The following is a 25,034-nucleotide window of genomic DNA, read 5'->3' as shown; positions in this document are numbered from 1 at the left end:
GGTCATAACTTAAGATGGCCTACAGTTTTTTGCCAGTGTCCAGTCCTCCTGTAGATGGCAGTATAACCGGAATAGTGTCCTTCGAATGGAAAAAAAAAAAAAAAAAGAAAAGAAAAGTATATATATATGTGTGTGTATATATATATATATATATATATATATATATATATATATATATATATATATAAAAAATACACACACACAACTCATTAACCATGGAAAAGCTGAACCTGTATAAAACCAGAGTGAATAAGAAATTGGCATATCTCAACCGAAAATCAATGATCAATATACCCAAACTGTTTTAGGTTCTTTACTGAAAAATATTTTAACTGCATGGAATTCTAAATCACAGACATGTCTGGTTGTGGATAAAGATGAAGATACTGGACCAAATTTTAAATATCGGTGTAAAAAAAATAAGAGCTTGGTCAGAAATAGAATATTTTTATTGACCCTTTAAAAAAAAAATCTGCAAATATTTAAAAAGTCCTGTCTTCTTTTCAACCTTGGATATTTTTTTCCTCTTCTACAACTTCTTGTGGCAGTTTTCACTGAAGTCTGCTGGAAACATCACTTTGTGCTGCATCTTCTACAATAGCAAGTCCTTTAGTAAGGCCGGAATTTCCTCTGTGCTCGCATAATTGCAATCTTCTGCTTGTCTTCCTCAAACTTTCTATGTAGTTCAGCCAAGACTGGAAAAAAAAAAAAGAAAAGTACTAAATAAAAAAAAAAAAAAAAAAAACACGAATTCTAATCGGACACAACTGCGACAAGCAGGAAGGTTTCTTGTGCCAACCATGATTGTTGAAAAGGGGGCGGGCCTTTACAGCACATTAAATTTCAACAGAATGTATGTACCTAATGATGATTGACAGTCCAGATGTGTGAATTTTACTTATACTGCAACTGTAGCGAAGCAGAATAGAGACCGGTATGAGGCTCTGTGCCCATCTAGGCGTCCTGGATCGCAAGCAGAATTGCATCGATTCTGCCCGCTATTCAGAATAAGGGCAAGTCGGGGGACGCCCGTGCAATCCCCCATCACTTCCAATGGCACCCCTATCGCTGCGCAATTTTCCCGTGATTGTCGCCTGACGAAACGCGGTAAAATCACGCAAACAGAATCGCGGGACGCCTAGCACCCAAAAGAAGTTCTTGAATCTGGGACGCCTAAATGTGAACGGAGCCTTATGCCTCGTACACACATTCAGATAATCGGACGACTTATCGTTCGCATTTTGTTGCACGATACTAATATCAAATTCAACAAAGCGTACAAACCGTATGATTTTTTTCGTACGATTCCGGAAAAGCTTCCTGGTTGCTTAGCTACGTATCAGATGGTAAAAAACAAAAACAATGGCAGCCAGGCTTTTTCCGTGCTATTTTAGTGTTTCTGATCATGCCCGGTCCTGTCGATCGATTTTTAGCGGACGCACACTGTACTGATTAAACGATTGTCATTGGCTAGGCTATCGTACGACAGACATGTTTGTCCCTTCGGATTTTGTTAGACGAACTGTCATGATCGGCTGTCGAAAGCTGTGTACTAACAATCAGATTATCATGCGATCAAGTCGAAAGCGATTATTTTCATAAGATTATCTGAACGTGTGTACGGGGCATTAGGCTCTTGCGCACAAAGCTCAGTACAGCTTTTATTTTTTTAATGAGCTAAAATACAGCCCATTAATTGTATTGTGCCTATGCACACAGGAGCATAAACAAGCGATGTGCATTCTTCAGTAAAATAAAAAAATCGACTTTTTTGGTCAGTAATTTACGCTTTATGCGGACAAATGCCCACTTACATATTGTGCAGAACACGAACGCGAGAACAAAATGTGAAAATGTGCGCAAATACATACAAAAAGAAAAATGTCCTGAAAAAGTAGATGCTCAAACAGGAGTATTATTGTGCAAGAGGCCTTACAGCGTTATCTAAGGGGCGGGGTCCTGTGATCCTGTGTACGTTGCTCAGATACAGGAGGTGGAGTGTTATCATTTCTGGACTAGAAGCGTGTAATTGGCAGATCACCAGGTAATATAGATAAGGTAGCCAGCTTGAAAAAACAAAACAAAACAATTTGTGTGTAGATATGCTTTAACCTCTTGCTTACTGGACACTTATACCCCCTTCCTGCCCAGGCCAATTTTCAGCTTTCAGTGCTGTTGCACTTTGAATGATAATTTTGCGGTCATGCAACACTGTACATATAATGAAATTTGTATAATTTTTTTCACACAAATAGAGCTTTAAGGTCCTTTCACACGAGCGGATCCTCCATGCATCCCTATGGGGCAGCGGATGTCGGCGGAGACATGTCCGCTGACACCCGCTGCCATCCGCATCCGATCCTGTCCGTGAAATCTGGACGGATGGAAACCCTATTTTCTATCCGTCCAGGGGATGGGATCAGATGAGAGCGGACAGGAGGTCTGCTTTCATCCGATTCCCCCATAGAGATGCATGGGGCTCCAACACCTCCCTCTCCGCACACAGAGCGGAGAGGGAGCCGTCACCTGCCTGCTCAGCGGGGGATCTGTGTATCGATCCCCCGCTGAGCAGCACGGATCCGCCTACAGAGGTGGACCGTGTGAAAGAAGCCTTATTCTGGTGGTATTTGATCACCGCTGGGTTTTCTAATTTTTTGCTAAACAAACTAAAAAAGCCAGAAGAAGAAAAAAAAATTATATTTTTTTCTTAGTTTCAGTTATAAAATGTTGCAAATTAGTAATTTTTCTTCTTCATTGATGGGCACTGTCGTGGCTGCACTGATGACCAGTGCCCTGATTATCAATGTAGATGTCCCCTGTCACACTTGCTGGTTACCAGCTCTCCTCACTCTGTGACAGCGTGAGGAAAGAAATGGCGTTAACCGGCAAGCTTGTTTACATGTGATCAGCTGTGATTGGACACGACTGATTACATGGTAAAGGGCTGCTGTGATTGGCCTTTTACCCCAATCTGTGATCAGATGAAGAAGACGACAAATTTTCAGATGTGATGGCAGCAAAAAACAAAAACACTAAAGTCGGTCCAATTTTTGTGAAAGATATTACGCTGAGTAAATAGATATTGAACATGTCACACTTTAAAACTGCGCACACTCGTGGAATGGCCACAAACGACGGTACTTAATGTCCATAGGCGAAGCTTTAAAATAATTTCTACAGATTACCAGTTTAGAGTTACAGAGGAAGTCTAGTGCTAGAATTATTGTTCTCGCTCAGACGTTTGCAGCGATACCTCACATGTGAGATGCAAACACCGTTTACATATGTGGGCTTGACCTATGTATGCGTTCACTACTGTGCGTGAGCACGCTGGGAGGAGGGGGGGGGGGGGGTCTTTAAAAAAAGTTTACATTTTTAGAAAAAAATTTTATACTGTCCCAAAAAAAAAAGTTTGGTCACTTTTATTGCCATCGCACGAAATGTAAAACATCCCTTGCAATGGGCGTGGTTCTGGCGGGTCCTCCCAGAACTGGATGACTACATTGTTGCCGTCATTCAGCTATAGTGTGGTCAAAAAGTGGTTAATATGTCGCACTGTATACTAAAACTTACATTTTGGGATTCTAAAACATTTCCTTAACCATTTAAAAATGGTATGAAAGGCTGTTTTTCTTTTAACTCACACCGGTGTGGTCATGTGATCCCAACAGCTTCACCCTTCCCTGTGTAAGGAAGCGCTCAACTGAGGTCTGCATTCCCGGAGCCGTAACGTCAAATGGTGATGGGATAGCAGCTATTTGTCCCAATGAGTTGGTGTGCCCCAGTATAATGGTGTGCACATGAGCATAACCCTGCATGCAAACATAGGTCTAGGATCGTTTCCAACAGAGTGCAGGCACATGTTCATAGTCAAGCTGCACAGCTACTATGCTCACAGGCACGCACACTACATTCCAGAGGTGGCATCAAAAGTAATGTTAAGATCAAAACTGGGAAAGCAGGTTTTTGCTGGATGGTCTTTAGCTACCTACCCTGAAACCCAGGTACTTTATCTTTTTTCTGATGCTGACTCAGCTTGTATCCCTACCACAGGCTGCTCTTTTCTACCTGTTGCTGACCCAGCTTGTACACTTACCGCAGGTTGCTTGTCAACCTGTTGCTGACCCAGCTTGTCCCCTTCCGCAGGTTGCTTGTCAACCTGTTGCTGACCCAGCTTGTCCCCTTCCGCAGGTTGCTTGCCAACCTGTTGCTGACCCAGCTTGTCCCCTTCCGCAGGTTGCTTGCCAACCTGTTGCTGACCCAGCTTGTCCCCTTCCGCAGGTTGCTTGTCAACCTGTTGCTGACCCAGCTTGTCCCCTTCCGCAGGTTGCTTGTCAACCTGTTGCTGACCCAGCTTGTCCCCTTCCGCAGGTTGCTTGTCAACCTGTTGCTGACCCAGCTTGTCCCCTTCCGCAGGTTGCTTTGTCAACCTGTTGCTGACCCAGCTTGTCCCCTTCCGCAGGTTGCTTGTCAACCTGTTGCTGACCCAGCTTGTATCCTTATCACAGGTTGTTCCTGTCTACCTGCTGCTGACCTAGCTTGTATCCTTAACCGTAGGATTGCTCTTGTCTACCTGTTGCTGACCCAGCATGTATTCTTACCACAGGTTGTTCTTGTCTACCTGTTGCAGACCTAGCATGTATCCCTACCACAGGTTGCTTTTGGCTATGACTAAGGCTCTTGCTGAAACGTGTTAGATCTTTATATTAATGCCGCTTTGATGTAGCCAATAATTTTTGCAATACGGACTACAGTGCTGCTGGCTCTCCTTTATCTGCTAATCGTCTACCTGTTGCTGACCTAGCTTGTATCCTTACCACAGGTTGCTCGTCTACCTGTTGCTTACCCAGCTTGAATCCTTACTGCAGGTTGCGCTTATCTACCTCTTACTGACCCAGCTAGTACCACATAGCCACAGTCTTCTCTGGTATACATGCTGCTCATCCAGCTTGTTCCAGTGTACCTGTTGCTGACTCTTTTTTTTTTTCTCTCAATAAGACCTCAGATCTCTCCTACAGGCTGGAAAGCCTAAAATAAAAAAAATGATCTCGGGTATGCAGCTGAGGTCATGGCAGTATTTACAATTGCCAGGCCAGGCGTGACGTCATAACATCGTGCCCGGGCCTCCGAGAGTCATAGAGACTGCCGGGGACCATCTGGTCCTCAGAAATCTCTATGGTGTACTTCCACCGCCGGTGGATTCCTTCACCGGCTCGCCGATCGCACTGGGGAGCTGGCAGAAGTACCGGAGGAAGGGAAGGGCATCCCCTCCCATCGCCTGTAAGAACAATCAAGTGGCTGAACAGCCGTTATGATTGTTCTTTATGGTGAAGAGAATTGCCGGCTAAAAAAAAAAAAAATTATATCTGAATGAAGTCCGCAGCTGCTGCACCCATCATTCAGCAATCTCCACTCAAAGCCCAGGACGTCATATGACATCCAGCGGTATGGAAGTGATTAAAGCTATATGCACTTTACACAATTCACTATTCTGCTAGTTATGAAATAACTGATCTGTACAGCAATCTGGGTTGTCTTGGAAAAGTGTTTGATGTCTAAATCTTATAGCATTCGTTTTCAATACCTGTGTATAGGTTTATTGCACTTTGCGGTTGAGCAGAATCTTTCCTGTTATTAGCAAAAAATCATTCCCATATGCACATATTTGTAGTAGAAAAGAAAACCTACATTCTTTTTTGCTGTTACGATTTTGGAAGGCATAGAAAGCCAAGAGCTCCTTCTGGGCTCTCTTCTTCTTTTCTTTTTCTGCCACACGAATACTGATGGCTTCAGTTCTTGCTAAACCTGGACGCCGTCCTTTCCTTGTAACCGTCACCCAGCCATCCTCATCTGGCTCCTCTTCTTCCTTGGCTTCTTCTTCTTTCTGTGCAGATGGAAAAAAAAAAAAGGACACCTAGTATTTTGCCAGTCATTTTCATTTTAAGCATTTCTCTGTTATACATAGATGAGGTAGAAAAATCAAAGCTTCCTACATACATAAAGTTTGGAATTGGTTTTCAGTGGTTTTATTCATAGGGGTTCATTACCTAAAAATTGCAAAGTGCAAAATCTGGTGAAGCTGTGCATGGTAGCCAATCAGCTTCTAACTTTAGCTTGTTCAAATAAGCTTTGGCAAAAAAAACTGGAAGCTGATTGGTTTCTGTGCAGAGCTGCACCAGATTCTGCACTCTCCAGTTTTAGTAAATTAACCCCCATTGTTTAACCACTTCTGGACCGGAAGATTTTCCCCCTTAATGACCAGGCTTTGGTCCCCCTTAATGACCAGGCCATTTTTTGCGATTTGGCACTGCGTTACTTTAACGGACAATTGCACGGTTGTGCGACGCTGTACCCAAATAAAATTGATGTCCTTTTTTTCCCCACAAATAGAGCTTTCTTTTGGTGGTATTTGATCACCTCTGTGATTTTTTCACTTTCTGCTATATAACATTCCCAAAAAAAAAAAAGAAAAAAATGTAAAATCAAACATTTTTCATCATTTTAGGCCACTTTGAATTCGGTTACATATTTTTGGTAAAAAAAAAAAAAAAAATCCCAATAAGCGTATTTTAATTGGTTTTCACAAAAGTTATTGTGTCTACAAACTAGGCGAAAGATTTATGTAATTTCTATTCATATATTTAATAGTAATGGCAGCAAAAAGCGATTTTTAGTGGGACTGCGACGTTGCGGCGGACAGATTGGACCCCTGACATTTGACACTTTTGGGGGGACCAGGGACATTACTACAGTAATCAGTGCTAAAAATATGCACTGTTACTGTAATAATGACACTGGCAGGGAAGGGGTTAACCCAGGGGCAATCAAAGGGTTAAATGTGAGCCTAGAGGGTGTTTTCTAACTGTGTTGGGGGGGGGGGGGCTTGTGAAATCAATAGAGAGACCTGGTTTCCTAAATAGTGGGATCCCATCGGCTGTCGGGTGCTGCCGCCGCCATTGCCAGTAAGGGAACCAGGCAGTGCAGCCTTGCTGCACATTCGGATTGGCTCAGCGACGGCGGAAGGAGGAGGGGGCCAAACTTCCAAGGGACAACTCCACTGCATCGTCTCCCGTGGGTGGGTAAGGGTACCTGTCAAAAACCGGTACCTGTTCCCCCTTCCCCCCTGAAAGGTGCCAAATGTGGCACCAGAGGGGGGGAGGAAACAAATGAGCGGAAGTTGCACTTTTGGGTGGAGCATCCACTTTAACAAAAGCTGAACTGCCTGTAATGATCCTTGGTTTAAATATAACAATGTATTTCAGAAGCATTCTTACTTAGGATTAGAATAAATCATTTGTTGCTAGATTGTAAGAATTTTTTTTTTTTTTTAAATCTTACCTCTACAACTTTGTTGTCATATTCCTGCATGTATTGCTCAACTTCGGCTTGGAGTTCAGCAACATCAACGAGGGACATCTCATAACCTTCTATCCAACCTGGAAAAAAATAAAAAAATTAAAATTACAGCTGAGGCCTACTTGAGGTTTTCTCAAGTCATCAATGTAGTTGGCTCAAAACTTCTGCTCGCTCCTGAATTCCATATTAATTTGTCCACTTGTTTGGCAAACTATACTGAACAAAATTATAAACGCAACATTTGTTTTTGCCCCCATTTTTCATGAGCTGAACTCAAAGATGTAAGAAAACTGGGATTCATCTGTGAAGAGAACACCTTTCCCAAGTGCCTGACGCCATCAAATGTGAGGATTTGCCCACTCAAGTCGGTTACGATGATGAACTGCAGTCAGATGAAGACCCCGATGAGGACGACGAGCATGCAGATGAGCTTCCCTGAGACGGTTTCTGACAGTTTGTGCAGAAATTCTTTGGTTATGCAAACCGATTGTTGCAGCAGCTGTCCGGGTGGCTGGTCTCAGACGATCTTGGAGGTGAAGATGCTGGATGTGAAGGTCCTGGGCTGGTGTGGTTACACATGGTCTGTGGTTGTGAGGTCCGTTGGATGTACTGCCAAATTCTCTGAAACACCTTTGGAGACGGCTTATGGTAGAGAAATGTTCAATTCACAGGCAACAGCTCCGGTGGACATTCCTGCAGTCAGCCTGCCAACTGCATGCTCCCTCAAAACGTGGGTCATCTGTGGCATTGCGCTGTGTGATAAAACTGCACATTTTAGAGTGGCCTTTTATTGTGGCCAGCCTAAGGCACACCTGTGTAATAATCATGCTGTCTAATCTGTCATCTTGATATGCCAAACCTGTGAGGTGGATGGATTATCTTGGCAAAGGAGAAGCGCTCACTAACACAGATTTAGACAGATTTGTGAACAATATTTGAGAAAAATAGGCCTTTTGTGTACATAGAAAAAGTTTTAGATCTTTGAGTTCAGCTCATGAAAAATGGAGGCAAAAACAAAAGTATCATCCAGTAAGAGATTAGATCTAATAGTGCAGTTGCACATCTCTCCCAGTAAGGAGTAAGTATTTCCAATGGTTTAGAGAGGCTGGATTCATACTTTTTATGGATAGTGTAGGACCCACTGATAATGGGGTACTTTGACGTAGTGGTGGGCTTGAGCACGATATGGCCATATGGTGGGACCAAACCCCCATTTTTATTCATGGATTGTCTTTATATTCGATAGTCATTTCTTTTGCATGTGTGCGCTATTCTCTGTAAATATGCATGTTGCTTGGCTCATAGCTGCACCAGCTTTAGAAATGCCCGTTCAGGTGCCCCCCCCGGCTCTTTCTTTGTTTGTTGAGAGATTAGATCTACTTAAAAAAAAAAAAAAAAACACGTATCTCCATACTTGCTCAAGGGCGTCTCAAAGGACTGGAACTGGGTAGTCATCACGGTGTGGTCAGCAATGTCCATGTTGCTCTCAAGAGTTTTACTCTAAACACAAGGGTTAGATATCTGAATTCACCTTTACCAGAAAACAAAAATTCTACACACCTTGGATTCCAGTTTTTATAGCATGATCCTGTCCCGATAAAACCAATGGTGTTGTAAATTTAAGGGAATTGAACTCACGAAGCCCTGAGGAATTTCTAAACACCACATAAGCCACTTTAAACCCCTGAAAAAAAAAAAAATTATAATAAAGAACAATACAAAAATATATAATTTTTTTAACAGTTTTATTTTTTTTTTTTGTTCGGCAAGGCAGTACTTTCCCCCCTTCCTTGCCTAGGTGAGAATGATTTTGCACACGCAGATGTGCTGAAGGGATCTGTCTGGCCTTTGGAACCCAGCACACAAAAATGGCGAGGTTAAGGTAGCCCAGGACCTCCGTTTTATCTGCATGCTTAACTACTTGCCGACCGCCGCAAGTACATTTACTGCGGAGGTCAGCCCCTCCTGGGCAAAGTGACGTATCGGTACGTCACTCGCCTGCGAGCCAATAGGGGGCGAGTGCCCACGCCGCTGGAGGCGGCGTTCACTGCCATCACCGCGCGAGTGACTGGCGGCTCCGATGTCCGCTGGTCACTCGCGATCTCCCGCTGGAGAGGAGAAAGGCAGACGGCTGATGTAAACAAATCCGCCTGTCATTATCCCTGGTGTAACTGCAGAGATCATACGATCAGATTGCCGCCATTACTAGTTTAAAAAAAAAAAAAAAAAAAAAACAATAAAAAAGGACATAAATCTTTCCCGTAGTTAGTAAACGCAATAACTTTTGCGCAAACCAATCAAAATACACTTATTGCGATTTTTTTCACCAAAAATATGTAGCAGAAAACAAATTGGCCTAAAATGTAAAAAAATTTTGATTTTTACATTTTTTGGGGGGAATGTCCTAAAAAAAAAATAATTTTTTTTCAAATTTGTCGCTCTTTTCTTGTTTATAGCGCAAAAAGTAAAAATCGCACAGGTGATCATACCACCAAAAATATCAAGCAGAATACATATTGGCCTAAATTGATGAATTCGATTTTTTACATTTTATTTTTTAATGGATAGGTTTTATAGTAGAATGTAAAAAAATTTCAAAATTTTCTGTCTCGTTTATAGAGCAAAACATAAATGTAGAGATGAGCAAATACCACCAAAAGACAGCTCTATTTGTGGGGAAAAAAGGACACATTTTTTTGGGGTACAGTGTCGCAGGACCGCGAAATTGTCAGTAACGCAGTGACGTATCGCAAAAAATGGCCTGGTCAGAAAGGGGGTAAAACTTCCTGAGGTCAAATGGTTAATGGGGGGGCACAGAAAGCAATAAAAACTGACATTTAATGATTATTCTATTCCTTCTGCAATCTAAGGCTGCATTCACATGTCAGCATATGGATCGCGGGCAGAATCGCCGCGATTCCGCCCGCGATCCGGAGATTATTGCAAATCACGGGGCGCTTGTGCGTTGCCCTTGATTTGCAATAGCACCCCAAACGCTGAGCGATGTTGCCGTGATTTCCGCCTGCCGAATCGCGGTAACATCGCGCGCAAAAAAAAAAAAATCGCGGGACGCAATACGCTCCAAAAAAAAAAAAACACAAAAAAAAGTTTTGCCTTTAGTTATACTTTAAGCTGGGTACACACGGGATGAAAATTGGCCAAAAACAGTCGGTTCAGCAGGAACCAGCAGACTTTAGGCCGGTGTGTACCGCTGTCTTTTTTTTTTTTTTTTTTTTTATACTTTGTTTTTATTTGCATATAAAATTTCAATATACAACAGTATTCCACCAATTTGATTTAGATTCACAAATTACATAATAAAATTATGCGAAAAAAAGAAAAAAGGAAATACAGTAATTCATACATTAAATATCATACATTTTTTTCCCTTCCCACCCTCCCCCCCCTCCCAGGATTCCTCCCCTTCTTGCCAGCAGTTTCCATTCAACAATGCCTCACCATGGTAGATATGCTTAACTATTTAATTCAATATATTTAGTTGATTTTTTAAATTCTATCCATTTCCCCCATTTTCTTTTCATATTTCTTGGGATCTCCTCTTGTGTATTACATAGGTATTCCATATTATAGTTATTATTTATCTTTTTACACCATTCCTTTATTTTCGGGCTCTCCTTTTCTCTCCACTTTTCTGGTATGGTTCCTTTTGCTATATTCAGCATGGTTGGGACCAGAGTCATATTATATTTTTTTAAAGGTATTGTTGTTTTATGAAATAGGCAGGCCCATGGATCGTCCGGCACTTTTATTTCGGTGATATCTTCAATCAGTTGTCTAACCTCTAGCCAGAAATCTTTTATCTTGGGACAATCCCAAAATAAATGATATATTGTACCTATGTTGCCACAATCCCGCCAGCATTTGTCTGTCTTGCCTGGTTGGTATTTATTTATCACTTCTGGGGTGATATACCACCTAAATAGACATTTATAGTTTAATTCTGTAGTACTTACGTCTATGGCTGTGGATCCAACCATCCCTAGTACAGTCCCAAGTTCCTGTCCTTGCAAATGTGTCCCTATTTCTTTCTCCCATTTTACTATATATGGAGGTTTTTCCAGACTGTGCCATTCCGTCAGCATTTTGTAAATCTGAGACACTCCATGCCTTTGCATGGGAGAGTAGCTCAGTTTCTCGATGTTGTTAAGATTTTTTTCAGACCTAATCGGCTGTGGTAATGAGCTGACAAAATGTTTCAGCTGGAGATATCTCCAATCGTCTATTTTTATATTATTATTTTCTTGTTTTAATTTCTGAAGTGTTTTTATGTGACCTTTGTGTAAGATATCTTTTAATTGAGTGTTCCCTATCCAATTTCCACCTTGTACCGCTGTCTGTTCTACAGAAGCCGGTCTTACGGGTATAGTTATATACTATAAAAATGACCCTGGACTGATTCCTTCACACTTACCTTTAGCACATTTAAGTTAAAGAATTTGGAAACTGCATGATCCTTTACTGATGGAGCGGGCCTCTCAAGCACTTCCACAGACTTCACATAACCACAACAACTGAAAATTCTAGATAAACATTTCTAAAAAAAAAAAAAAAAAAGAAAAAGAAGAAAAAAAATGGAAAAATGACATAAGATAAAAAAATGTTACGCTCAATCCCAACCACCACCAAAACAACTGATATACAACTCATGTCCCAGTCTCAGTCCCCACTAAAACAATTAAAAGTCAGCAGCTACAAATATTGTAGCTGCTGACTTTTAATAAAAGAACACTTACCTGTCCAGGGATCAACTGCTGCCCTCACCCAGGCTGGTTCTTTGCCCGTCTTCGGGTCCCTGGTGCCGGTGTTCGATCAGAAAACCCTACTCCATCAGATTTCCCTACCCACGTCATTTCCGGTGCGGGTTCGTTATGCACCAGCTGTAGCCGCGTCACACGTCCTACTGAGCATGCGCGGAATAGGTAGGGAATTTTGATAACATCGTAAGGGGGTGAGGCAAAAGTCCTACTGCGCATGCGCACCAACGGATCGGGCAGCGGCATCTCTTATAACAAACATACATCCGATCTCCATGGCACACCCTGCGCCGAGCCGACAATGGGACAATCCTATTCCCTACCCACACGCCCACTGTCTCATTGTTGGGTCGGTGCAGTGTGGGGCATGGAGATCGGATTGTCGGGTCGGTGCAGTGTCGGCTCGGCGCAGTGTCGGGCCAGCGCAGTGTGGACCATGGCGATCGGATGGATGTTTGTGAGAAGAGATCCTGCTGCTCGACCCGTTGGTGCGCATGCACACTAGGACTTTTGCCTGACCCTTACGATGTTATCAAAATTTCCTACCTATTCTGCGCATGCCCAATAGGACGCGTGACGCGGCTACAAGCTGCTGCATGACGAATTCACAGCTGATCTCAACCGGAAATGACATAGGTAGGGAAATCTGATGGGGTATGGAAATCTGATAGAACACCGGCATGTTTAGTGTGACTCCCTGCAGCTTCACATCCAGCTTCCCGCTGCACTTTATGAATGGTCTCACAGCTTTCTAGGACCTAGGATGTGTCCCAGAAGGCTGCAGGCTTGGAGGGAGGGGCTAAACTTCCGCTTGGATTGCCTAGACCAGTGATTCTCAATCTTTTTTTTTAGTTGAGGCACCCTCTAAAATTACTGACAGTCTTCAGGCACCCTTTAAAATTATGGACAGTCTTGAGGCACCCCATTATACAATGAAAAAATCAGTTCCAATGCTTTAACATCCACACATGTAGGACACCCAACATTAGAGGTGTTTTATTCCTCCAAATCAAATACACTTTTGCACACTGATAACTGACTAGTATTCCAGTGTTTCTCCTCTTCCTCAGTTTCTCTCCATCACTCTGCTAATGTAAACCCCAGCTCTGATGGGAGAGGGGCAGGTGAGGGTCCAACAAGGATGCTATGGAGTTGACTGACATACTCCTTATCAGGTGATGATGTCATTGGTTGTTGGGATGCCGTCAGCTAGAAAGTTGTAATGGTGCACAATGAAAACCTGTGGCTTTGTGTAACTAAAAGGCAGGTTTGATTCCCCCCCTCCCCCCCCCCCCCCCCCCTCTGGCTTGTATACAATTTTTGGGCAATTTTTAGGCATTTTGCCAAGGCACCCCTGAAAAAACCTCTAGGCACCCTGGTTGAAAAAGGCTGACCTAGACGATCCGAGTGGGTACCTATCAAAACCAGGTACCCGTTAACCCTCAAAAACGAACGTATCCAAAAGTAGTACGGGGGAGTGGAGAGAAGAGGCGGGAAAGCAGAACTTCTACTTTTGGCTGAAGTTCCGCTTTAATTTTATCTTACATCAAACTGCAACATATCTATCATAGCTGTCAGACTCAGGCATGTAGGTTGATCTGATTGCGAGTTGGGTTACTGTTGAGATATGAAGTGGTAGGAAATCTTAGAAAAGGAAAGCCAGTGCTATGTTTAGATGTGTTCCTCTCCCAGCTGTGGAGAGAACACTAGTAGAGGCGTTGAGAAGAATGTAGGTACATCTAGACCAGGCTTTTTCAAAATTCTTCCCCCAAAAGGGGTAATGTCTAAAATAATTTCCAGGCCCTGAGGAACCTTTGCTTAATTTAATTTATTAATGGTCAATGACAAAAATGCCCCGTACATTGGTGGTCAAGAGGTAGAATGCAGCTGTGGTCAGAACAGCATCCTTACGTACAACTAACAAAAAAACAAAACAAGAAACCCCCAAAACATTGGTGTCATGCTGCTGGTTTTGCCAAATGGTGTCAAACCCAGAACTATCCAGGCACCATAAAATGGGAGGTCGAATACCTACAGCTCAAGGAACTCCTAGCAACCTCTCAAGGAACTTTGGTTGAGAATGGTAGGTCTAGATAGTTGATGGTAATGGGGGATTCATATGTACTATACTCTACTAGTACTAAGGAAAATGTGCCCTGCATATATCCAAATCCAATGCCCCTTCATCAGAGCAGAGGGGAATATACTGAAAATGCCTTTAAAGTGTCACTAAATTCACATCTTTTCACAAAAAAAAAAAAAAGAAGAAAACCAGTTACTCTTACTGGTAACATCTTTTCCAAGAGTCTCAGGGCAGTCACCTTTACAAGACCTTAGCTCCTCGCTTCTCAGGAAACACTGCCTCAACCACAAAGATTTAAACCCTGTTAGCCGGGGCCCTTCAGTTCTCCAAGAGTACCTTGGAAGTACCTTAGAAGATACATCATACTAACCTCCATTCTCCTAATAGTCTTATGTCCAGAACTTCGAGTGGGTAACGGTGCTGTCCTGAAAGACTTCTGGAAAAGAAGTTACGGGTAAGAGTACCTCTTTTTCCCCCCTTGTCTTTCAGGATATCCACCTCTGAGAGAAAAAGGAGTACTTACCCCTAGGGTGGGACCACCGCTTCAAGGACTTTACGCCCAAAAGTCTGATCCTTAGCGGACAACAACAGGTCCAGCTTGTAGTGCTTGGTGAAGGATGAAAAACTGGACCAGCCTGCTGCCCGACAGATCTGCTCTGGCGTAGTACCAGCTCTCTCCGCATGGGAAGTCGCCACAGCCTTAGTGGAATGTGCCCCGATACAAACTGGGACCTCCTTCCCGTTTGCAATATAGGCCTGAATAAGGGTCCTTTCACGAGGTCCGTTCAGTTTTTTCATCCGCTCAGTGATTTTTATTTTATTTTTTTTAAACGGACACGGATGCTTTTTTGGAGGGTCTGTTCTGTATGTCCGTTTTTCACCCATCCGTTTGCGGATTAAAAAACGGACATAATGTATGTCTATGGGAAACGGACACGGATGCTTTTTTGGAGGGTCTGTTCTGTATGTCCGTTTTTCACCCATCCGTTTGCGGATTAAAAACGGACATAATGTATGTCTATGGGATTGCGGATGTCAGCGGATGACACTGCTGACATCCGTTTTTGCGTCTGTTCTGTTTTTTTAAATGGAAGAAAAATAGGATTCTCTTCCGTTTCAAAAAACTGAACTGAATCGACGCAAAACGGATGTCAGCGGATGTCCCATAGACTTAAATTATGTCCATTTATCATCCGCAAACGGATGGGATTAAAAAAAAAACGGACATACAGACCGCCCGTGTGAAAGGACCCTAATGGCTAACCTAAGCCATCTGGCTAAAGAACGTTTAGAGGCTTTGGAACCCTTACTAGTCCCTGAAAACAAAACAAAGGAGTATTCAGACTTCCTAAATTCCTTTGTACAATCCATGTACTGAAGGACACACCTTCTAACGTCTAGCTTTTGTTCACCCCCAGGATTCGAACAGAAGGGGTTGGTAAAACGATTTCTTGGTCTCTGAAAGCTCTAGGCCACAATTGGCAAAAAGGCCAGATCAGTCTTAAAAACTATACGATCCGAAAAACTTGTAGAAAGGGAGCTCTAATACAGAGAGCTTCCAATTCACTAACCCTCCTGGCAGTAGTGTTTGACACTAAAAAGGTTTAAAAACTTCACCACACAAGACTTTAAACAGCTCTGTAGAACCACGGATAAATCCCACATTAAAAAGAGGGATTGCACACTGATCTCTGCCTGTTCAAGGCCCTAAAGAATCTAGTCACCCAAGGGTTTTTCCACTAAGGATACTTCTAAAAAGACACTTTGCGCCGAGACCCGACTCTTTAGGGTGTGGACAGCTAAACCTTTATCTGCCCCACTCTGATGAAGTTCCAACACTGTCACTGGGCTGCCTACATCCAAGAAGCTCTCTGCGCACCAGCGGTTGAAACATTTCCAGGTTTTTAGGTAAATAGCACGCACTTACTTTTTCCTGCAACTAAGCAAAGTCGCCACAAACTGATCCGAAAACTCCTGGCTTTTCAGCAACTCTTCCTCAGAAGCCAGGCTGCAAGAATCCAGCGCTCCACCTGGGGACAGCTTGAACTGGTTGAGTCCAGGGGGGGTTCCAGGGCCAGACCCTTCAGGACTGAAAACCACAGTCTCCTGGGCAAGTGTGGCGCAATGAGGATAATTAAGGGTAGTGTCTTCTTTCGTAGATTTCCTCAGGACTGCTGGTAGTAGTACAGGCGGGGGGGGGGGGGGGGGGGAGGCATAGCATCTGGAGAAATGCCAGCTCTGAGCGAGCGCATCCACTCCAAGCACCTCGTCCCACCTGTTCAGGGAGAAGAGCAGCTGCATTTTCGTGTTCTCCCGAGAGGCAAACAGGTCCACACACAGCACCCCCCCCCATCTCTTCTGTAGACATTGTGATTGAGGGTCCAGTCGCCTTCCTTCAAAGTTCTTCTGCTCAGGAAGTTGGCCAATTGGTACAATTCTCCCTTCAGGTGAACCGCCGAAAGGGAGAGCACCCGGGCTTCGGCCCACTGAAGAATTCCTTCCGCCAGAACCCACAGAGGCTTGCTCCTTGTCCCCCTTTGACGGTTGACATAAGCAACTGCTGCGGAATTGTCCGAGGGGACTTGCACATGGTGCCCCTGTAGTTTTGTCTGGAAGGTTCTGAGAGCCAGCTATATTGCTCTCAGTTTTCTCCAGTATGAAGATCACCTTGAATCTTCGCTCTTCCAAGATCCTTGCACCAGTCAGGAGCCCAGGTGTGCTCACTAACCTGTGCCACTTGCGTCCATAGTGATAACTCGACACTGACGGGACCCATGAGAGACCCCGAGGCAGGTTTGAGACCCTTCTCCACCACCAGATCTTTTTACCTATACTGGTACATGCATCAGGGAATCCAGAGACCGCTGACTGCGGTCCCACACCTCCAAGATGAACAGTTGTAAAGGACAGAAGTGAAGTTTCGCCCACTGTACCACCAGAATTGCAGCCTTCAACAATCCCGGTGCCGACATGGCCTGTCTTACCAATATAGGCCGACTGCTCTGTAACAAGCTAATTGCTCTGTCTATCTTATCTTCGGACTCTTCTTCAAAGGAAGAAAGACCTTCTGAAGTGTGGAATCTAACTTGTAGCCCAGAAAAGTGACCCTTGGTGCAGGCACTAGACTGGACTTTTCCAGATTCAGGAGCCACCCCAGACTCTCCAAGGGGGGGCAGGAGGAAGAGGATCAGCCGAAGGGAAGGGCCCGAAATTGCAGATGTAATGTGCCCTCTGCTGTCCTTATGGCCAAACTAAGAAACTTCTGACACATTCCACATATTCCGATATGGAAATGTGCAGGTAGGCTTCTCTCAGTTCTATCAAGGCCATAAAGCAGATTTGGGGGAGGATAGCCCTTATCGAGAAGATCAAATCCATCCTGAATTTTTGTAAGCTAACAATGCTTTTAGGGTTTTTAGGTTCAGGATAAGCCTGAACTTGTCTGAAGGTTTCCGTACAGCAAAAATGTGGGAAAAAACCCTCCGTCTATCTCCTCAGGTGGTACCTTTACCACGACCCTCATAAGCTCTTCCAAGGAGGAAAGTAAGGCTGACACCTTTTCCGTGCATCTTGGTACTTCAGTGATGAAAATCCTGCGTGGAGGGGGGCTTGAAAACTCCAGATGATAATCCCTCCTTATGTTCCCTAAAATGAACTGACTGGAGGTTCCTCCCACTGTGGTCAGCTTGTCATTGAGTTTTCTGGGGCTGTTCAGGAGGGCGAAAACAGTTAGGTACCTGGTAACTCTTTCTAAGAAGTCTTCCAGGGCAGCATCTGAGAGATATGCTCCTCCCACCTGAAACAGGAAACACAAATAGTCCACCATTATAAAAAAACGTCAGTCATACCTTCTGCCTCAGTAATATTAAAGCACCGAAGGACAGGACAGCCAGTCGATGCGGTAATGCCTTGCGAAGGTACTGAAGCGCGACCATGTCGCTGCATGCAGATCGGTTCAGATGTTGCCCTGGCTTTTTCTGTGCTTGATGATGCCCAAGCTTTTATCGAGTCGGCTATGACTCTGCTCAGTGGGGCAAGGTTCAGTGCTTGGTAGGCTGTCTGAATAGCAAGCTTTATCCATCTGGCTATCGTACTTTTCGAGGCCAGCTTCCCCTTGTTGACTCCTGCATGGAGAATGAATAGTGTGGTTGTTTTTCGCCAATCTTTAGTTCTCTCGAGGTAAGCTATCAGGATCTTTCTTACATCTAGCTTGTTGTAGGCGTCTCTTTTCTTGCTATCCATCAAACTCCTGAGTTCTGTGGAAAGTTGAAAAAACTTATGGTAGGAAGGCTGGGTCTGGTGTGAGGATAATTTTATCTATCAGAATTAAAACAGACAATAAGGTTCTATCATGGATAGAGCCTGTATTTGGCTGACTCTCCTTGCTGACACAAGTGCCACCAGGAGTACTGTTTTTACTGTATGGTACTTATCTGAGCATTCCTCCAATGGTTCAAAGGGTGCAGAGAGGAATCCTTTAAGTACCATGGAGAGGTCCCATGTCGGACTTCTGCTGAACTTCATGGGTCTGGCTGTTTTCAAACAGAGAAGGAATCTTCTTATGAGTGTGTCTTCTGCCAGGCTGATGTCTAGGTAGGAAGATAGGGCTGCCACTTGAACCTTCAAAGTGTTGTGTGAAATGCCTGTGTCCACTCCTGTAAAAAAAAATCTAAGATTGTTTGGATAATCCCCTTGCCGGGGGTCTCCTTTGCTCTCGTACCATAAGACAAAACTTTTTCCTCACTTTTTCGTAGATGGCTCTAGTCACGGGTTTTCTGCTGGCTAAGATAGTGTCAATCGCACTGTTTGACAGACCTTTGTTCTGTAGCCCCCACCCTTTCAGGAACCAGGCCGAGAGCTTCATGACCTTGTGGCTCGGGTGGTTGACTGGCCCTTGCGATAGGAGGTTCGACACATCTGGAAGTGTTAGATGTGGTTGAGTACTGAGATTTTTTAAGTGACTGAACCATGGTTTCTGTGGCCAATGGGGTGCAATAAGTAAGTATCACCGTTGCCCTTTCTACCTTTATCTTTTGTACCAGCTTTGGTATTAGGGCAGTTGGGGGGAATGCATAACACAGTTGGGGAGCCCAGCTTTGGATGAACGTTGATGTTCCCATCTGTGGAGTTTAGGGAGAAAAATTTTAGGAACTTCGTATTTATTTTTGACGCAAACAGATCCACAAGAAGATTTCTTGATTTAAAAGGACTTGATCGAATCTGGACATCTTTGCCCTGAATGGCCGGTTGGAAAGCTTTTAGCGCCTCCTCTACAGCTTTTAATTCCCTCATGTTTGAGGATGCTTGAGATCAGTGGGGGTTCCATTTTCCTTGTACGCAGCAATCTGCCATATGCGCTCCCCAACCCAAAGTGCTGATGTCCGTAGTGATCTGCACCGGATTGGTCTGTGTCCAGCTGCGTCTCTCAAAGGTAAATTAGCAGGCTGAGCCACTGTAGCATTCTTTAGATTGATAGAGGAATCAAAATATTTGTCTCTAGAGATGATCGGTTGTCATCTCATCGGGCCAGAATGTGATTTTGTAGAGGTCTCATATGGAGCTGTGCCCAGGTGATGTCCGGGATTGAGGATGTCATTAGTCCCAACACTGCCATGCCTTGTTTGGTGGTCATGAATTTGGCCCCTATCAGGGATACTATCGCTTCCTTGACCTTTTCAACTTTTTCCTCCGTCAGGAAAATCTTGGTTATTTTGGCATCTAGCATGTAGCCTAAGTATAGGACTCTCTGGCTTGGGGTTAATTGTGATTTTTCTCCGTTCACAATCCATCCCAAGCTTTGCAAGTAAGAGATGCTCTTGTACAGATTGGCTTCCAGTCTGTCTGCTGATTCGGCAAAGAACAGTAGATAGTCTAGGTATGGCACCTCGCCTATGCCTTGTTGTCTTAGGTTTTTTAGGACTTCTGCCATTATTTTCAAGAACATCCTGGGAGCAGAGGAGATACGGAAAGGTAGAGCTGTGTAATGCAAATGTAGAGTGGTAGCTGGACCCCGGACCGCAAATCTTAGGTATCTTTGATGACTCTTCTTTATCGGCACATGTAAATATGCATCCTGCAGATCTACTGTTGCCATGAATACTCCTGCCGGAAGAATATTCCTGACTGAGTAGATGGACTCCATCCTGAATCTCTTGTACCTTATCTTTCTGTTGAGTAGTTTGAGGCTCAGTATGAGCCTTAGCTTGCCTGATGGCTTCTTCCTCGCAAATGTGTGCGAATAAACTCCTGTCTTTTCTTCTTCCAGCGGTACATGAAAAATCACTTTTTGTTTTATTACATTTTCTAATGCAGAAAGGAAGGCCTCTGCTTGGTTTGTGCCTTTCGGGAGTGTCCTCACCAGGTATTTGGTTGGGGGACGAGTGGGAAAACTCTTCTGCTATCGTACGAAGAACAAATCAGTTTTTTTTCAATTTTCTTCCAACGATGAGCCTGGATATGTTCTTGTAGCCTCTGCTTCTGACATATCCAGGAGTAGTTGCAAGCTTGCTGTGCATTTCAGCTGTCCCCATAGAGTTTGGCTCCCACCAGCCTTTTGTCCGGTCCACTCTTCAAATTCTTGCGGCCGGAACCGGAAGCCGCCTCCCCCGGAAGGGACTCCACCCGCCACCCAGGAGCTCCAATGAGCTGGCCATGAGATTCGGAACCTAGGGTGATGCCAGGCATCCCTACAGGTACTCCCCACCCAGACCATTAGCTGCGCCATGAAGAGACCTTAGCCTCCCCTTGACAAGAACCATAGCCCCAGCCTCCCCGGCTGGCCAGCCCTGGTTCCTGGCGGTGTCTCCCCACCGGAGGAAACACCAGAACTGAAGGGCAGCGGCTGACAGGGGGTTTAAATCTTCATGGTTGAGGGGGTGTTTCCTGAGAAGGGAGGAGTCAAGGTGTCTCAGAGGTGGCTGTTGTGTGGAGGGGGCGTGGCCGGAACTCGGATGTGAAAGCAGCGCGGCTCCGGAGCTCTGTCCTATCTGCCCTGATCCTTCCGTGATCCTGCTGGAACCCGACATCCTACTCACCTGATTCCGACGTCTCCTGTCTCCTGATATCCCGGTGCACCCACGGCGATGGTCAAAATAGGTCCTCCCGGTCCAGAGGCACTCGGTATCCGCCCGCCGGACCTCACGCTGCCACGATCCCAAGATGGCGCCGGCCCTGCACGCGCTGCGGGCCCTTCCTCCCAGGTCGCTCGCTCCTCGGCTGTACGGACGGCATCGGCCTCTGTGGATGGGGAAGCAGTCCCTCCTGGATCGTCTCAGCTGGCGGTGACTGTAAGTGGTGCCCTCTCTCCTCCCCTGGGCTCCCCCGTACCCTCGGAGCCTGCTCTGTCTGTGGATAGGCCCGAACCTACCCTGTCTGCCATAATGGACGCTATCCAGCACTGTCAGACCTCGCTTGCCACACAGATTGAGTCTGTCCAGATGGACATGTCGTTTCTCAAACAAGATGTGCACAACCTTCGCCACAGGGTGGGCAACGCGGAGCAGCGTATTAGTGACATGGAAGATGCCCACCGCCCCATGCAGTCCACTGTGTCAGAGTTACAGAGGGGTCATGTCGCTACTACAGACAAGCTAACGGACATGGAGGACCGCCTCAGGCGCAATAATTTGCGTTTTTTGGGCTTTCCGGAGGGATCGGAGGGTAAAAATCCTGAATCATTCATGGAACATTGGCTTATCGATACTTTTGGGAAGGAAGTTTTCTCCCCCTTGTTTGCCATTGAAAGGGCGCACAGAGTGCCATTGCGCCCCTTGCCGCCCGGGGCCCCACCCCGTCCTCTTCTCATCAAGCTCCTGCACTTCCGTGATAGGGAGGCTGTGCTCCGGGCCTCTAGGGACAAGGGCCGAATCCTGTATAATAACCACGCTGTATCTATCTTCCCGGACTTCTCTGCTGCGACCCAGAAACAGCGGGCCTCCTTCATGGCAGTTAAGAGGAGACTGCGGGATTTACAATTGCCGTATAGTATCCTGTACCCGGCTCGTTTGAGGGTCATCTATCAAGGTAAAGCCCACTTTTTTCAGGATCCTCAGGACGCTGCGCAGTGGGTGGATTCCTTGGGACGCCGCTCGCCTCCCTCCCAGGATCCTAGGTCTCCTCGTCGGTGATCGCTGGCCTGTGTCTTGCAACTGCTGCTGGGTTTCCCTTTCTTCCTCCTGGATGTCGTTGGGATACACCTTTATATTCTATGATCCTCCTTGCAACTCTTTTTGTGATTGTCGGGTGTCCTCCTGAATGGGGGGACCCTCCTTGTTCCTCTGGAAGGGCATTTTTGGGGATGGTTGCTCCCCTTCCCCTTTTTTTTTCCTTTTTTTTTGCTACCATTCCTGTCTGCTTCAGGACGAGCAGATCCACGTTTCCCTGAACTACACTGTTTTTTGGTTATGGGATTTCAAGCTCTCAACTGTTGGGGACTGAGGGCCGGGTGGGTTAGGGTGGGATGGGTGTTGGGTTACTATTGTTTTTGTGTTTATCTGGGATTGTGGGGGTCTTTCCCCCCTTTTTTTGATTTGCGTTTACTCCGTCATGTCTTCTTGGACTCTTATCAGGGATTTTTTTTACGCCTAGGTGCTACGATTTTCATTTCTGCCTTGCTGTACTTGATAATATTTTGGTTCTTGTCTGTGCCTTTTCCTCCTATGCATATTGCCTGCCAATGGTTTTGCCTGCCATACTGTGAGGTCTTGGTGCTCGGGGGGGGGCCTCCCCCTTTTTTGGGACCCCCCCGGTCACCAACGCTGATTTTTAACATATCACTATGTCTACTCTCCGTTTAGTCTCTTGGAACGTCAGGGGGCTAAATTCTAAAGTCAAGCGTTCCCTGGTTTTCGAATATTTAAAACGTCATAACCCACACATTGTTTTATTACAGGAAACCCATCTCCAGGGGTCCAGGGTGATGGCCCTAAAGAGGGCGCATGTGGCGTACGCGCTACACTCTACATACTCCTCGTATGCTCGTGGTACTTCGATTCTGATTGCAAAATCAGCCCCTGTCACCATCAAGCATTTGAAGACTGACCCTTCTGGGTGTTTTATTATTCTTGTCTTCGAATTTCTGGGTAAGCCCTATACCCTGGTTAACGTTTATGTCCCTCCGCCATTTACTAGACAGTTTTTTGACCGTGTGCTGGGTCTGGTCTTGGAAATGGCTGAGGGTCCCCTTATTATGGCGGGTGACTTTAACACGGTCCTCGATGCTGCTCTGGACAGGTCTGGAGCTGTCTCCTCCGCACCAACTCCTTTATGCTCCTACTTGGACAAATTGGATCTCCTGGACGCCTGGAGATGGAAACATGGGGGGATTACTGAGTATTCCTGTTATTCCAGCTCCCATAATACATTGTCCCGCATTGATCTCTGCCTGCTCCCTCGGGAACTGCTAAGTCTTCTTTCGGGTGTCAGGTATCTGCCCCGCGCAGTATCGGATCACTCCCCTTTACTGGTGGATCTCGCATTGGGGTCCCCCCCTAATTATAAACTTTGGAGGCTCAGCCCCCTGTGGCTGGCGGACCAGGCAGTGACTGACCAGGGGTCGGCGGAGATGAACTCATATTGGGCACTCAATAAACAAGCTGGATCTGAATTGTTGACCTGGGAGGCCTTTAAGGCGACCATGAGAGGTACCTTTTCGTCTGCCGTGGGCGGTGCCAGGAAGGCTCGCCAGACTAAGTTGGTTGACGCCGAACTGGCGCTGCATGCGGCTGAACGACAATATACTGATGACCCTACCCCCCAGCACCATGCTTCTTGGCGGGCCAGGGCCCGGGACTTGGATCTGGTGGTTGTGGAGCGTACACAGAAGAAACTCCTTTATCAAAATCAGCGCATTTTTGAACTGGGCGATAAGAACAGTCGCCTCTTGGCTTATTTAGCTAGGCCGGAATACCAGCCCTGTGTCATCCCTCGGATTACCAGCCACGCCGGTATCATTGTGGAACAAACCCCCGATGTTCTGGCCAGTTTTGTTGCTTTTTATTCCTCCTTGTACCAATCTAGAGCTCATTATACCATTGTTGAACTTGATGATTTCTTATATGATATTACTTTGCCTAAGTTGTCGGCCGGCCAATCTAGTTTTCTGGATTCGCCCCTGACTGCGGATGAGATAAACAAGGCCCTAGCCACTTTCGCACACAATAAGACACCTGGCCTGGATGGTTTTCCTATCGAATGGTACTTGCACTATAGGGAATTGCTGGTCCCCCATTTACTGACTGTGTTCAATTGTGCTCTGAAGGAGGGACGTCTGCCACCCTCTATGACAGAAGCTCTCATTGTGCTCATCCCCAAGCCACGTAAAGACCCCCTTCTCTGTGAGTCATACCGCCCGATCTCGCTTATTAATACTGATGTCAAGATTCTCGCCAAAGTCCTCGCGAGGCGTCTGAATACGGTTGTCACGGACTTGGTGGGTGCGGATCAGTCGGGATTTATTCCTGGCCGTTCTACATCGATCAACCTGCGTAGACTTTTTACTAACCTTCAGACGACTCATGCCTCTGTGGGGTCCAGGGTCGTTGTGACCCTGGACACTGATAAGGCTTTCGACTCCGTGGAATGGCCTTATTTATTGGAAGTGTTGGCGAAATTTGGCTTTGGGCCCGGATTTATAAATTGGGTCCGCCTTCTGTATTATCTACCTCGTGCTCGTCTTCGGGTGAACGGTTTTGTGTCGGACCCCTTTCCCATTTTTCGGGGCACCAGGCAGGGGTGTCCGCTATCTCCGCTGTTGTTTGCCCTGGCCATTGAGCCCTTGGCTGCGCAGATCCGCCTTTGTGAGGGTATTGCGGGCTTTGTGA

At 45.5% G+C, this 25,034-nt stretch overlaps 1 protein-coding gene across 1 annotated transcript in view; it reads right to left on the bottom strand.

Annotated features, from left to right (window-relative positions):
• Positions 1 to 529: 529 nt before the first annotated feature.
• The window catches only part of RRP7A (ribosomal RNA processing 7 homolog A), a 32,805-nt gene continuing 8,300 nt past the window's right edge, over positions 530 to 25,034 (bottom strand). The window contains exons 3-7 of the mRNA XM_082264926.1: positions 11,789 to 11,911; positions 8,917 to 9,040; positions 7,339 to 7,436; positions 5,689 to 5,884; positions 530 to 695 (exon numbers count right to left, since the gene is read on the bottom strand). Coding sequence (XP_082121052.1) covers positions 610 to 695; positions 5,689 to 5,884; positions 7,339 to 7,436; positions 8,917 to 9,040; positions 11,789 to 11,911 — 627 coding nt within the window. The 3' untranslated portion in view covers positions 530 to 609. The remainder of the gene's footprint in view (positions 696 to 5,688; positions 5,885 to 7,338; positions 7,437 to 8,916; positions 9,041 to 11,788; positions 11,912 to 25,034) is intronic.

Source organism: Pelophylax lessonae (genome assembly GCF_965119305.1).
Source record: "Pelophylax lessonae genome assembly, chromosome: 8".
Classification (NCBI taxonomy): Eukaryota; Metazoa; Chordata; class Amphibia; order Anura; family Ranidae; genus Pelophylax; species Pelophylax lessonae.
The sequence above is the reverse complement of the archived record's forward strand: the minus strand, read 5'-3'. Positions and strand labels throughout refer to the sequence as shown.